The sequence below is a fragment of the Maylandia zebra genome, linkage group LG13, assembly GCF_041146795.1.
Source record: "Maylandia zebra isolate NMK-2024a linkage group LG13, Mzebra_GT3a, whole genome shotgun sequence".
Taxonomy (NCBI): Eukaryota; Metazoa; Chordata; class Actinopteri; order Cichliformes; family Cichlidae; genus Maylandia; species Maylandia zebra.
The window spans coordinates 10,134,619-10,149,481 of NC_135179.1; the positions used below are offsets into that span (position 1 = coordinate 10,134,619).

The following is a 14,863-nucleotide window of genomic DNA, read 5'->3' on the forward strand; positions in this document are numbered from 1 at the left end:
CGTGTTGCTCGGCGACAGCCCCAAAACATCACTGCTCTCGAGAAGATCTGCATGGAGGAATGGGCCAAAATACCAGCTACTGTGTGTGCAAACCTGGTAAAGACCTATAGTAAACGTTTGACCTCTGTTATTGCCAACAAAGGTTATGTTACAAAGTATTGAGTTGTATTTTTGTTATTGACCAAATACTTATTTTCCACCCTGATTTATGAATAAATTCTTTACAAATCCTACCATGTGGATTCATGGATTTTTTTTTTCACATTCTGTCTCTCACAGTTGAAGTGTACCTCTGGTGCAAATTACTGACCTCTGTCATCATTTTAGGTGGGGGAACTTGCACAATCGGTGGCTGACTAAATACTTTTTTGCCCCACTGTACATAAAATGAGATGCTGAGCTTCTTTAGAATAAAATCTGCAAAAATACTGCACTTTGCCAGAGGGGGTGCTGCAGATTCATACAGGTTAATGAGTTTCTGAACATAAATTTCTGAACATATTTCTGAACATAAAACATATATAAATAGATACAGATCTGTATGCACTGGGACTGAATATTAAAGTGGGCGTCCAGTGTATCTCCACTAAAATATTTCGGCAGGCATTCATTGGTAAGTCAGGGCGAAAATTGGCAAAACAATCCACCTCTGGGAGAAAACATTTTAAAATCAATTGCAAGACAGATTTGAAAAAACAAATTTTGAACATTTTTAAATATGGCACTGCAAAAAAGTGAAAATAAAAAAATAAAAAAATACATATATTTTTTCATTATTATAAAAACCCAGCGGTATATTAGCTGGCAGATATTATTACAATTGTTTGCCGACCACTATCGGCAAACAATTGTAATTTACGTGCCAATAAATACAAATTTTACAAGTAAAAAGTCGGTGGAAGAAACGCCTTTCGGCCATGTTAAAAGAGTTGACTTTGCATACACAAAACATAGATCTGAGCAGAGTTGGGTAACGAGAAAAAGACTCATTTACGTGTTGTTGTGACATTAAAAAACGTTTAGGGTCGTTGTAAGTACTCATAACTAAATACACACAACAAATGCTTGGGAATCTGCTGGTTTCGTGTACCTGAAAAAACAATATTATTTTTACTGTTATCACTATTTTTGCGTGCATAGCGTTTTGTGTAAGTCTAAAAAAAACTCATCTTCAGTCCTCCAATGGCGGAAGCGTAGCTCCACTGCAGCGTGCTGATGCGTCGAAGGATCAGCCAATTAGCTTCCACTTCTTATCAATGGAAGTTCTCTGTGTTACTGATGAACACTTGAGTCATGGAACGGTGACGGAGGGGAGCGGAGATTATCTGGAGGCTGTAAGCAAACACCCGTACTTCTCACTTGTTTTGTGTTTTAGTCTTGTTCAGTACTGCTCTGCTGTTTCTGTTCCTGCTCGTTTTTCTTTCCAGTTCCATTCCTTGACCCTCTAACCCACATAGGCTATGTGTTGATGTTTACTCTGTTTTGACTTGTACTGCAAAAGGCTGCTGCGAAAAACAGCAGAAAAAATGCATTTACCTGAAAAAACAAAGCATGCTTTTAGATGACAGTCATAATAAATGAATTGTACTAATTTACATTTCTTATGGATGCTTTCCCCTTTTTGTTTTCAAATGAATATAAAGTGAAATCAAATATTCTGTGGCCACATTTTACAACAAATTACAGTCTTCAATGACTTAATGTAAACTTTTTAGTGTTTCAGAGCCAAAAGGTTTGCATTTTACTGCAGGGTGGAATTTCTGTGTTTCATACGTTTGCTGGTAGCACAGGCATGCAGACTAACAACCTGTTATTTTGTCAAGATAACATTTTGAGCAACATATGACATAACAAAAGAAGCTGCACACAAACCTTTGGACAAACACATGAGTGGAGTTGCAAAAGCACAGATAGGCCAAGTGCAATACTTTACATTTTAGTCTCTTGTTAAGGTTTTAATTGTCTGTTTTTTTTTCTGGTGTTTTATTTTGAAGGTTTGCTGTTCTACTGGCTATTCTGTTGTATTTGTCACCACACATAAAGCTAAGACCCAGGAGCTGATTTGTAAACACAAATTTAGCTAATGTGAAACCTGGAGCTTAAGAAATGGAAAATACACATTTTGCATATCAACACAATCTGACATCGCACAGACTTTGTACTCAGGAGCTGGCAGGTTAAAGACTGGCTAATGTTCTCAGCTGATCCTCGCCTGTGAATCGAGTTGGCTAATCATATATAGGGTTCACTATTTAAGCTGTTTGAACCTGCCCATATCTCTTGCACTGCTGCAAGCTGTTTTGCAACCCACTTCGACCCCATCCCTTGCTTTCATGCAATATTTAAATAAATAAATATCATATTGGTATCTTTCTACCTGCCTACAACAGAGCCATAACAACACATATAAATTACTTCAGGTAGAAATGACAGTCCCATACTAAAAATATACAAAAGTTTTAACTTAAAGGATCTAAGTGAACTACATATGCACCGTTTGTGGCATTTGCATGGTCAGTGTTTACAATAAATGTACTTTGTTTGAGTTTCTTGACCTACTTTTCAACCATGAAATCTGTGAAGTCGGTAACTAAAACAACTGACTCTAAACTCTAAAGGCCATTATGGTGTCCAAAAAGACTACATCATCTTTCTTTGTTTTTTGTTATTAAAATGTTCAGTAATTGCTTCTTTTGACTGCTCCCATATTAGGAAGGGGTTGGCACAGACTTTTACGCTGCAGCCATCCTTCCTGACACAACCCTCCCAGGGATTTGTGTCTCCTACTGGTATGTGAATGTGTAATAAAAAAGTTTTACACTGTGTATTTATGTGACATAACAATAACAAATACATAGGAAAATAGGTTTAATGTTATACTTATTGATAATGTAATTTCTACAATTTCTCAGGAGGTGGCAGAAGGCACACCGACAAATGAGGGTGATTTAAGAGACATGTAACAGACAGGTTTGCTGACATCAGCTGGTTCTGTAAATGGCTGGAGGGATGGCAGTTACCAAGCAGGAGACACTTGAAGGAGGCAAAAGTGCATCTGGAGTCCAGACCGAGCCTGAAGGAGGCTGGGGTTGGATGATTGTCGCTGGTTGTTTTCTCGCTACCATCTGCACCCGAGCAGTAACCAGGTACCAGTCCTCACTTTGAAGCTAATTATGCTTAAAAACTACAAAATCGCTTATCCATAGATTTTGCTGTGATTTTCCCATTGTCACTACTGGGCACACTCTTTATATGCTTGTGATACAGCTTCCATTTAGTATTTCACTGTATGATTTAATCTGTTATTAATTTAAGAGCACCAGGCCAACAGCAAATTATTTCCACTCGTTGGTGCACTTAAATCTTTATTCTCCACAAACTACTCAACATGACTTCACCTCCAGGTGTACAAAGCTCCAGCTTAGCCTTTTGTAGCAGGTGTAGGATTATTACTATGCAATATGCAGTTTTGACATGTAGCTGTACTTAGCAAGACTTTATGTTCTTAGATTATTAACACCTCAAAGTTATTACTTGGCAATAATCCATTCTGACTCACTTCCAAGGTTTAAGCGTCTCAGCAGCCATATTTTTTTTTCTACTAAGACTTTGAAATCCTGCAGAGATGTTTCCACATTTACGTCACTGTACATTACTTTCACAGGTCTGCCACAATCTGGTGTTTGGCTTTAATTGAAGGTTATCTCTAGATTTACACTATAGAAACTGACTGGGTGAACAAACTGGGTGAAATGTGTAATTTTTAAAAAAAGTGACCTGTATAGTTTACAGCATGTGCTGGGAAGAAGACGTTTGGTGAAGTGTTGTGTTTTTCCATGTAATTTACTAACATGTTCTTTATAATACTCAGTATTTCCCAACCACCCCAGCTCACGCAGGACATAATGTCACTTGCCATATATCTCAATAGATAATATAATCTTTCAACCCTGTGAGGTCACCCCTATAGTTTACATTTGATTTTGAAACCGTAGATTTTCCTGGGGGGAAAAAATATGTTTTTTTGTTTTGTTTTTTAACACCTAACAGGATGTTAGAGAAAACGTCTTAGCTTGTAAAATTGAAGAACAAAGCCATTCATCCTCTAGTTTGTTTCTCTGCCTGAAATAAAAGCTAACATTGCTAAAGCTTTTGTAGTACTGGCAAACAAAGTACAAGAAATGAAAAAGTGTGTAATGATGAAAATAATAATGCATCGAATTCTGTTTTAATGTGAATTTTATCAAGGCGGTGAGTGATTTACAGCACTGTTCTTGTCTGAGGCTTCAAGAACAAGAAGTCCTGCCTGGTGTTAAGTAACAGACAGCAAGGGTGAATAAAAATACAGGTCATGGAGTGCAGAGCCCTCCAACTGTTTGATATAAATGCCTGTCATAACCTGATAAACATTATATTGGTTGCCAAGTCTGACAGACTAGGATTTGGCAAGTATTAAATAGTCTAATTAATATTGCATTTGGCCCAAATCATCACCCAAAGTTAATATATACATGATATAGATAGTGGATGTAAGATCCCATCTTAAACTGACCTGAAGATACGGTGTTAGCCCAACTGACAGACTAATTATGTTTTATCTGTTCTTCGATATGAAGACTTTCTCTTTTCTTATTGACTTAATGTAATAAACCTCTTTGAAGTTGTTATTGAGGAAAGCTACTAATCCTATTATCATCAGTTTATTGCTTTATTTCACTCTTCCTTATTCATGTCACAAACAATCTCTCTGTATGCAGATGTGTCTCCATGTTCTTTGTTGAGTTTCAAATGCACTTTGAGAAGGATTACTCCAACACGGCCTGGATCCACAGCCTGATAGACTCCACCACTATGCTTTGTGGTAAGATGATCATTTGCACCAGTTATCAAAAGCACTTCAAAGGCTAACAGTGTATATTGGGCGATCGTGGCTCAAGAGTCGGGAGTTCGCCTTGTAATCGGAAGGTTGCCGGTTCGAGCCCCGGCTTGGACAGTCTCGGTCGTTGTGTCCTACACTTCACCCGTTGCCTACTGGTGGTGGTCAGAGGGCCCAGTGGCGCCAGTGTCCGGCAGCCTCGCCTCTGTCAGTGCGCCCCAGGGTGGCTGTGGCTACGATGTAGCTTGCCATCACCAGTGTGTGAATGGGTGGATGACTGGTTGTGTAAAGTGCTTTGGGGTCCTTAGGGACTAGAAAAGCGCTATACAAATACAGGTCATTTTTTAAAATTTTTATATTCTTATCAAACCATACACAAGTTAGGAGGGTATAGTTTGGCCAGAAGGGGAAGAAACAAATCTTGTTGCGATTAACAGGCGTCTACACAAACTTGCTTTCCTTTTGAAAATGAGGCATTAATTGGAAAGAAAATCTTATGAATAAAACAAATCTACTGAAACTGTCTCTGCAGCTCCTCTGGGCAGCTTTCTTGGGAACCGTCTGTCCTGCAGAGCTACAGTGATTCTCGGAGGCATGCTGTCATCTGCTGGTCTGATTATCAGCTCCTTCGCTAACAGCCTGGAGTATCTTTATATGTCTCTGGGTGTCCTCACAGGTACATGTTCATGATACTCGGCTGTTATCTGTTATCTGTTGTGTACTGCAGATAACAGTTAACAGCCGCATGGGGGACTGCAGCAGTACTCCATGTGCACACGATCCTGTACACACATATCTAACATACACAGCATGATCTTAAATGTAAGCACAGAAGATTAAATGGTAACAGCCATGCGTCAACAGGGAACCTGCCTGGTTGTTGGAGATCTTGTCAAAATCATCTGGAAGGCTCCTGATTGTCATGGAGGGACAATGATGCCACCCACATTGCCAATGCATTAAAAGCATACCTGGATAGAAAAACACGCAGTGTAACATAAGTCATGGACAGAGCCCAAACCTCAACATTATTGAAGCATTGTGGGATCATCTTTATAGTGAATTAGGGCTGCCACGATTAGTCGACTAGTCACGAGTACGTCGACTATCAAAATCGTCGACGACTGATTTAATAGTCGACGCGTCGTTTGAAGCTTTGAAAGATCACAAAAGATGCAGGAATAAGTAGTAGGATTTAAGCGTGTAATAACGGACTGAAACAGAAGATGGCAGCACTGCATGTACAAGGATGCCAGCTGCCGTTAAGCTGTTAGTTTTAATATTAGTCTTATTATTCTTTCTGTGTCACAAAAAACATATTTTCAGGCGAGAATGTAGCTGTGTAAACCTCAAATATCTGCTCAGTTTATCAAGACACCACATATTTTCAAAAGCGCTCTGACGTTTTCGGAGACGTCTGTTACCCACTAGCTCGATAGCTAGCCGGGGTTACAGGCTCACTAGAGCCCGTGAGAACACCGGACTCCCGGCAAATCGTTTTCAAACCCACTGCCGTCTTTCGCTACTCAGGTTAAACATATATAAGTCACTTAGATAACTTAAAAATTTTATTGTTTGGCCTTTTTTTAGTATTTTATTTGTTCCTGAGTAAATCGGTTTGGCTGAGATTAAAGTTATAGTTTTTACACAGCTGAATAAACATCAAGCAGACAACTGATCATCAGAAGTGTGAGATGCTCGAGAATATACTCCGGTGTGCTGTTATATTTTAGATAGCAAGGAATTTGTTAAACTTCACCGAAACAATCTGCAAATTTCATTAAAATTTAATAAACACTATCATCTTGTCTTTACTTTTAGTTAGCACATACCTTAAACACTTAAAGCTGTAAGCTAATGATAGTTATATAAGAGCAGATGCATGCTGGTGCAATAAGCTGTACGTTTTACGTCCAATGGATGATGATCTGATTAGTCGACTAATCGCAAAAATAATCGGTGACTAGTCGACTATCAAAATAGTCGTTTGTGGCAGCCCTATAGTGAATGAAACAAAAGGTGGCCAAAGAAGAACTTCAAAAGTCCTTCAAGAAGCCTGGAGAACTATTCTTGAAGATTACTTAAAAGAAATGACAAGAAAGCTTGCCTAAGAGAGTTCAGAATGTGTTGTACATATTCTGCTACTTATATACTGCATTTCCACACATGTCTGTACATTTGATGTGTGGCTCAAGACTTTGACACAGTACTGTACAAACATCTATATACAAAGACACAAGCTACTTTTGACTGGTCGCTACAGCGGGTAGCTACACATGTTTGATTTGGCACATTTTTACTACAGATGGCCTTCAAAGGGTTTGTGGGTTAAACCATTTAACAGAAAGATACCACCGACAGAACCTCAGGGAGCCTCGACCTATATTGTGACCACTTGAAGGGAAAGGGAAACAGTTTTTTTTCACTTGTTAAAAAGGAGAAAAAAACAGAAGCATTTTTACAGGGGAAAATATAATGATATGAGCCGTGAACGTTAATGATGATCTTACTGTGGCGTTTAAATATTGTTATACCAAGTTGCTTTGGGGGAAATATTTGCTAAGTAAATAGCAGATTGTAGAATGGCACATATGAGAGCTTCTGATGAGATTTGGCAACATATGGCAGATCTCCCAAACTACAAAAACCCTTTATTCATTCTCTGCAGGTCTTGGCTTTGCTCTCAGCTACACACCAGCCATAGCGATGGTTGGGAAGTACTTCAGTGAGAGGAAAGCTCTGGCTTATGGCATTGCTCTGTCTGGTAGTGACATCTTTACTTGTCTTCATTTTTCTTTCTTTTCACTGATACTTTATTTTTCTCACCTCACCTGTTCATTCTTCCTTTCACCGTTTCCACCTGTATGTATTTACGGTGTTCCTCTGTGCTTTTTTCAGTCTGCTTTTAAGTTCCTCATCCCATATTCCCCCTTCACTCTTTTCGTGTTTTATTTCATTCCATCAAATCCAATGTTACCTCATCTTTAGGCAGTGGCATTGGGACCTTCCTCCTGGCTCCTGCAGTGCAGCTCCTTATAGAGTATTATTCCTGGAGAGGAGCGCTGCTCATTCTTGGAGCATTTGTGTCCAACTTGTGTGTCTGTGGTGCCCTGATGAGGCCGCTGGAACCAAGAGGAAGTCAAAGGTAAGTTCTTGGGTATTTTGGTGTATTTTACTTGGATATGAAAGAAATATGTTGCCAAAGTAAAACTACTGACAGGTAAAATGGATAACATTATTCATCTCATTACAATGAAATGTTCTTCTGGTAAATGTTACCCAAATGGCAGCTCATGACGCAAAAACTGCTCAAAGAGCCACAGTTGTTTACCCCCAAATTCCAAATATCCCAATTCGATTAACTACCTAAAGGATACACTAGGAAAAAAACCTGATCCATCTTGCCACAGATTTAAAAGATCACCTAATCCTTAAAAAATTGAAATCTAATTATTTTCTTATCTTTCTCACTCTATCTGAAGGACATGGGAGAGCAAGCTGACAAAATTTGGGAAAAACTGCATGAAGACAGTGCTGGATTTTAAAGTCCCTGAACAAATATCTGCTGATTGTATCCAAGTGGACCACAAGCAGCTGGATGTAAAGAACTTAAAGGGTCCTCAGGGGCTCCTCATACCAAACGGAACATTGAAAAACTTTGGACTTGAAAAGGGCAAACTAGGTAACATAGCATTTCTTCCAACCCTGGAGCCATCTGATCAGAAGTTAATAGATCTGAAGATAGGGAAATGCTTTTTATTTAGCAACTCACTAACAGACACAATGCTAGGCAACATTGAATTCTCAGATCTTAAGCTACCCAACACGACCGAGGACTTGATATTGGTGGAAAGCATTAGCTTGAGCAAAAACTTGGCAGACATGGATGGAAAGATAGAAGACTCAAAATTTAATGAAGCCAAACAAAGTGACAATAATCCTTTAGTAAACCCTTCATCCAGAGCTCAGTGCTTTTGTTTCGAGTCCAGGGAGGAGTTTGGCTTCCTTTTGATACCCAGCTTCCTGATTTTGTCCATGTCATTCCTGTTTATGGCGTATGGTTGCAGCCCTCCAATAGTTTACCTGGTTCCTTATGCCCTCAGTTTGGGGGTGCAGCCTCAGCATGCTGCTTTACTCATGTCTGTATTTGGAGTCTGTGGAATTGTTGGCAATATCACATTTGGATGGATCACAGATAGGGGGTAAGTATTAACCTGGAGTGTATTTTTGTTAGTTAATAATTAGTTTGTTGTATTAAATTCAAAGTTCAGTGGTGATGGATTTCCTTCGTTCTAGGTGTGTTAGGAGGTTTCGCATGCTGAGCTACACGGTGGCGATGGCCATGGAAGGCCTCTGCTGTATGTTCATGCCTTTCCTTAGCTCCTTCTCCCTTCTCGTGCCTTTTTCCATACTCTATGGGTACTTTGATGGTGCATATGTAGCACTAATACCAGTGGTGACTTCTGACACTGTGGGCTCCACCTATCTCACCTCAGCTTTGGGTGTGGTTTACTTCCTTCATGCCATACCCTACCTGCTCAGCCCTCCCATTGGAGGTAAGGATTCATGAATATACTACAGCAGAGTTAAGAGTCAAACTTTGTTTGTTCATCCTAATTATTCCCCCATGCATGTTCTAGCCTCTATACCAACCTTTTTAGGTCTTTTTTGCCTTCTAGAATCTGCTGTTTGCAAAGAACGAGCAGCTCTCTCCACTTGTTTTTGTTTCATAAGCCATAAGGCACCACCTAATTTTCATTCTTCATGCTTTTACATCCATATTTTCAGAAATAACTGTGCAGAAGTTTGAGCATAAACTCTGTAAAACAATGCCATTTTGGAGGAAAAATAAGTCCTACTTTAAAATATGGATTAAAAAAAAAAGTGTTTATCTTTTTTCTTTCCTATTTCTCCAGGTTGGTTAGTTGATCGGACGGGAAACTATGCAGCAACTTTCTTCCTCAGTGGGGCTTCCTTTATCTTCAGCTCTGCAGTCCTAGCAGCAGCCATGTTAGTCAGACACTGCCAGAGGTCCAAGTTGAACTCAGCTGCACATTTAAACCCCAGTCACACGGCCGCTGCAGCTCTGCAGAGCATCCTATGACATGTCAACCTTGCTTCTTATTCACTGTCTGCACAGGTGCCGCTGGTCTGTGGGTGTACTAAGATAATAATAATAATGTGTGACTGGGCTAAAGATCAAGAAGCAAGTGGCCAGGAAGGAAAAAATATAGAGTTTTAGTTATTTCACAGTGACATTTTCCTGTTTGTTTGTTTTTTGTTGTTGTTTTGTTTTTTTAATGACTGGATAAATATTTTCTATAGTAATTAACAGTATAGTCTACTAACTGTCTGAAGTAATTTTGCTTTTTAAAAGATGATACTTGAGAAGTGCCTTCCAACATAATTTAAAAATGAAAGTTCCTCATGTCTCTTTATTTCTGTTTTTATATTGAAGACCCGCTGAATGTGAAAATGTAAGCTAATCCTAATTGTTGTTGTTTTTTTTTGTGTGATTCTACAACTTCACCTCCAAAAAATGTTGGCACGCTGTGAAAAATGTGAATAAAACAGGATTGCATTCATTTGCAACCCACATTTCATTCACAATAGAAAATAGAAAACATATCAAATGTTTAAAGTGACACATTTTACTGTTTCATGAAAAATAGCTCCTTATATTCAATTTGAAGACACAAAAAAATTGTGAAGACTTTAAATACTTGATGTCATATCTTTTTGAATCTGGAAAACCAGTATTGGATGTCTGTTGTCTTTAGGCTCTGAGACAGCACTGCATTGCAAACAGGCATGATTCTGGCATAGAAATCACTACATGGGGTCAGGAAAACTTACAGAAATCATTGTCTGTGAGCACAGTTCACTTTGGCATCCACAAATAGAGGTTAAATATCATGAAAAGTGGAGTCCAGAAAAACTGCTGTCATCTCTGGGTCAAAACTCATTTAAAATTCACTTAAGCAAATGGAAGCCTGTTCTGTGGTCAGATTCATCAAAATTTGAAATGTATGTTTTTTGGAAACCATGAATGCTGCCTCCTCTGAACAGAAGAAGACTGGGACCATCCGGCTAGCTGCCAGCACTCAATTCAAAAACCAGTCCAGTGTCTATAATGGCCATTTGCAATATAGAAAGACACCATCAAGCTTGAAAGGTATGTGCAGATTTTAGAGCATATTTTCCTATCCAGGTGCTGTTATTTCACCTCATCTTTAGGCAGTATTTTCTGCATATTTCAGCAAGACAATGTTAAACTGCATACTCCAGTTATTAGAACAGCATAGCTTCTCAGTAGAAAAGTCAGGGTGCTGAATTTCCCTACTTCAATTCAGCCCTTTTACCGACTAAAAAGATTGGGAGCATAAAGAAATGAAAAAGACTTTATTTATACAGCATCAAATCACAACAACTGTCACCAAGGCGCTTTATATTGTAAGGGAAAGACCTTAGAATACTACATTCAGAGAAAAACGCATCAATCATATGACCCCCTATGAGCAAGCACTTTGGCGACAGTGGGAATGAAAAACTCGCTTTTAACAGGAAGGAACCTCTGGCAGAACCAGGCTCAGGGAGGGGCGGCCGTCTGCTGCGACGGTTGGGGTGACAACACTGCTCTCCTAGAAGTCGAGCAACAGCTCAATTCCCAGACATTTTTCGATTAATGTTAAAACACGAGGGGAAGCTACACAGTGGTAAGCACAGCCCAGTCTCAACTTACTTGACACACATTGCTGCCATCAAAATTAACAATTTTTTTAAAATGATGCATCATATTGATATGTAAAAAAATTTGGAATGTTCTGTTGTGAATAAAAAACGGGTTCACTGCATTCTGTTTCTATTTGCAATTTACGCAGCATCCAAACTTTTCTTGGAAAATTACATCAAGGTTAAGGGGGTTGTTTTTAGCCACCAGGGGGCAGTAGGCCCATGTGTGCACTGTTCACCCTCTGTCACTAAATCATTTAATGCATTTCAAAAAGTTCATTCAAAACAGATGTTCTTGCAGAGACTGCTTATTGATGTGGGGAAGTGTAAATTCAGCTTGAGGAAACCAAAACAACAAAGCAAAATAAATGAAAGTTTACAACCGAAATTCCCTTGTCACCAACAATTATGAAGTCTATGCTGTTTTAGAATGAATCTAAACTAGGACCGTATTTGTGCTGAATGTGCATTGTTTGATCCCTTTATTGGAAAAATAAAGAATACAGAATAGCTATCTTTACAAAAGTGGAAGTCAAATTTAATGTTAGTACAAACTGTAAAAATGGTGACAATTTAAACAGGTTTAAATTTGGACCTTTATGTGTAATAAATAATTCTGTGTGAAAGCAAAATGTCCAGTTAGGGCTTTTGTGAATCATCTGAATGCTGGACATACACTGAATTTGTTTATGATTTGTGGTGTGTTATCTATGGATTTAGAAATGTGCATCGTGTGAGTTGGTGCCTGTGCATTCAGGTGTGTGTTTGTTGGTAGGGGTGGTGTGGGGTGGGGGATGTTCACTAAAGAGAACATCCCGTTCTGGGTGTATCCGCCCACACACGGGGAGCCCTGCATTGTTCCGCTGCTGAAACCACCATTTGTGTGTGTGTGTGTCTGTGTGTGTGTGTGTCTGCTGGGTATTTTTTTTCTTCTTTCTTTTCTGCATTCTGAACAGTGACTTTTGTGTGTCTGTCTGTGTGTGTTTACCTATCACACAGTAAATGCATGTGTCTGGCTTTTTAAAAAATTATCAGCACCCTAATATCTTCAGTTATTCTTTGTCATTTTTGTGTTTGTTAAGCCAGAACCAAGTCGTCACACAGAAATGACAATAAATTAAGCATTTTTACGACAAAATACTACACAACTATACTTTTAGATCAAAGGAAAACATCAGTTTATCAATCAATTAAAAATGGTAAATGGCCTGTATTTATATAGCGCTAAGGACCCCAAAGCGCTTTACATATCCAGTCATCCATCCATTCACACACACATTCACACACAGGTGATGGCAAGCTACATTGTAGCCACAGCCACTCTGGGGCGCACTGACAGAGGCGAGGCTGCCGGACACTGGCGCCACCAGACCCTCTGACCACCACCAGTAGGCAACGGGTGAAGTGTCTTGCCCAAGGACACAACGACTGAGACTGTCCAAGCCGGGGCTCGAACCGGCAACCTTCCGATTACAAGGCGAACTCCCAACTCTTGAGCCACGATCGACCCAATTATATCAGTATCCGTCAAAAAAAGAATGCCGTCCATAAAAGTATTTTACCTCTACATTTTCACAATGAGCCCACCCGAAACCTTGGCTGATTGTGACCTACATTGTGACATGTTTTCACACCTTGGCAGTGTGATTAGGTAGAGGATCATTAGGGGGTCCATTATCCCTCTGGGGGGGACACTCCCACAGGGCTTAAATCTGGGACTCTCCACCATTTGACCCTAGAACCGAAAAAGCTTCTCGGATGAGAGGTGAAACATCTTCAAACAACTTAAAGAAGTCCAGCGCTTTTCTTTCTGAGCTCCTTAGACCTCTACTTGCAACATAGATTTTGTTGATCTGTCACAAACATCTTTTAACCTTCAGTGTGTGAATGGGTGGATGACTGGATGTGTAAAGCGCTTAGGGGTCCTTAGGGACTAGTAAAGCATTATACAAATACAGGCCATTTACCATTTACCGAGATGACTTCATACGATGCAGTGTGCTGTGAAAAACGATTGATAGCACCCAGTCTAGAAAAGGGTGAGCTATTCAACAAAGGTTGTTGTGGTCTGTCTGTAGCTGTATACAGACGTGTGATGTTTTCTGTGAAGCTAGAAATCTGATAAGGTAGTTCTGTTTCCAGTAAGCAGTTTTGTGTTAAACTATGCTGTAATCCAAAATATACAGTTGCATACATTAGGTGCTCATGAAGGTGAGCCACTGCATTTGGCTATATGGTTATAGTTTCTCACTTTTAGTCTGAAGTGTGTGAAAGAGAATCCACCTCATTGATTCACTTGTTTTTTAAAGCAGCTGGTGAATGTTGTTAGTAGCACACAATTGCTGTCAGATAAATGGTGGCATAAAAAATACACAAGTTCTTACTTCTGTAATTGTTTTGTTAAGTAGGAATGCTAAAGTAAAATACAGATACCTCAAATCTGTAACTGGGTACATGACTTCTGTTAGATCATCTGAAAGCCTTTACAGGTGGCCTTGGTGATTAAACCTTGTGTGTGTGTGTTTGTTTGTGTGTGTGTGTGTGTGTGTGTGTACTTTTTAGTTAGAAGTTTCCAATGTGTAGGTGGATGCGTGGGAGGCAAGCAGAGGAGGGGTTTCCTCTGAGGTTGGCATCCCCGAAGACACCAAAAAAAAAGAGAAAAAATACAGAAAAAAGGACTTCCCCTGTAATAACTCAAACACACACACACACACACACACACACACACACACACACACACACACACACACACACATTTCTCCTTCCTGTTTCATGTTCGTGCTTGCATAAATTTAACTGATTAGGCCCACATTAGAACTCTTCATACATTTGCCTGGTTGCTTGTACAAGAGTTTTTTTTAGTCTCATTGCATTAGCAGATTTTCACGTATTAAATATAACACATTTGTTATGTCATCATGATATTCTTTCTTCTTAATGTACTTCTTACGTTTGCTCCAGGATTCAATTAGATTACTAATCCACATGAGTGGGCAAAAACCATAATGATGTTTCAAAGTGTCCTTTGATACTTTCTTTGATATTCTGGGAGAATTTCAGAATATTAAAGAACAAGTCCTCTGCAATACATTCAAGCACTTTTCAACTTGTCCTTTAATGTGTTTTTCTCTTGTTTTGCATATATTCCTCTTGTTTGTTATTGATTCCTGGTGTCTTACTATTTATATTTTTTGCACTGTTGATGTGAAGCAACCACAACTTTATTGTACATGTTTAATGACAATAAAGGGCTAT

At 39.2% G+C, this 14,863-nt stretch overlaps 1 protein-coding gene across 3 annotated transcripts; it reads left to right on the forward strand.

Annotated features, from left to right (window-relative positions):
• The first annotated feature begins 1,258 nt into the window (after positions 1-1,258).
• LOC101474383 (monocarboxylate transporter 12-B) lies at positions 1,259-10,461 on the forward strand. 3 transcript variants are annotated; one of them, XM_004570023.3, is made up of 10 exons: positions 1,259-1,334; positions 2,713-2,789; positions 2,913-3,146; positions 4,758-4,861; positions 5,409-5,552; positions 7,545-7,640; positions 7,865-8,021; positions 8,359-9,078; positions 9,173-9,432; positions 9,793-10,461. In XM_004570023.3, the coding sequence occupies exons 3-10, from the start codon at positions 2,998-3,000 to the stop codon at positions 9,978-9,980; spliced, it is 1,818 nt and encodes a 605-aa protein (XP_004570080.1). In that variant the 5' UTR covers positions 1,259-1,334; positions 2,713-2,789; positions 2,913-2,997; the 3' UTR covers positions 9,981-10,461. The 3 variants fall into 3 exon arrangements, with proteins under 3 accessions (XP_004570080.1, XP_004570081.1, XP_023009994.1); XM_004570024.3 differs by having other exon boundaries at positions 9,173-9,234; XM_023154226.2 differs by lacking the exon at positions 7,545-7,640.
• Positions 10,462-14,863: the final 4,402 nt, after the last annotated feature.

Bases quoted from the DNA above. Each gene is read 5' to 3' on its own strand.
- LOC101474383 (XM_004570023.3), top strand. From the start codon at position 2,998: ATGGCTGGAGGGATGGCAGTTACCAAGCAGGAGACACTTGAAGGAGGC. The intron at 3,147-4,757 runs GTACCAGTCCTC...CTCTGTATGCAG, and splicing joins TGCACCCGAGCAGTAACCAG to ATGTGTCTCCATGTTCTTTG. The intron at 7,641-7,864 runs GTAGTGACATCT...CCTCATCTTTAG, and splicing joins TTATGGCATTGCTCTGTCTG to GCAGTGGCATTGGGACCTTC.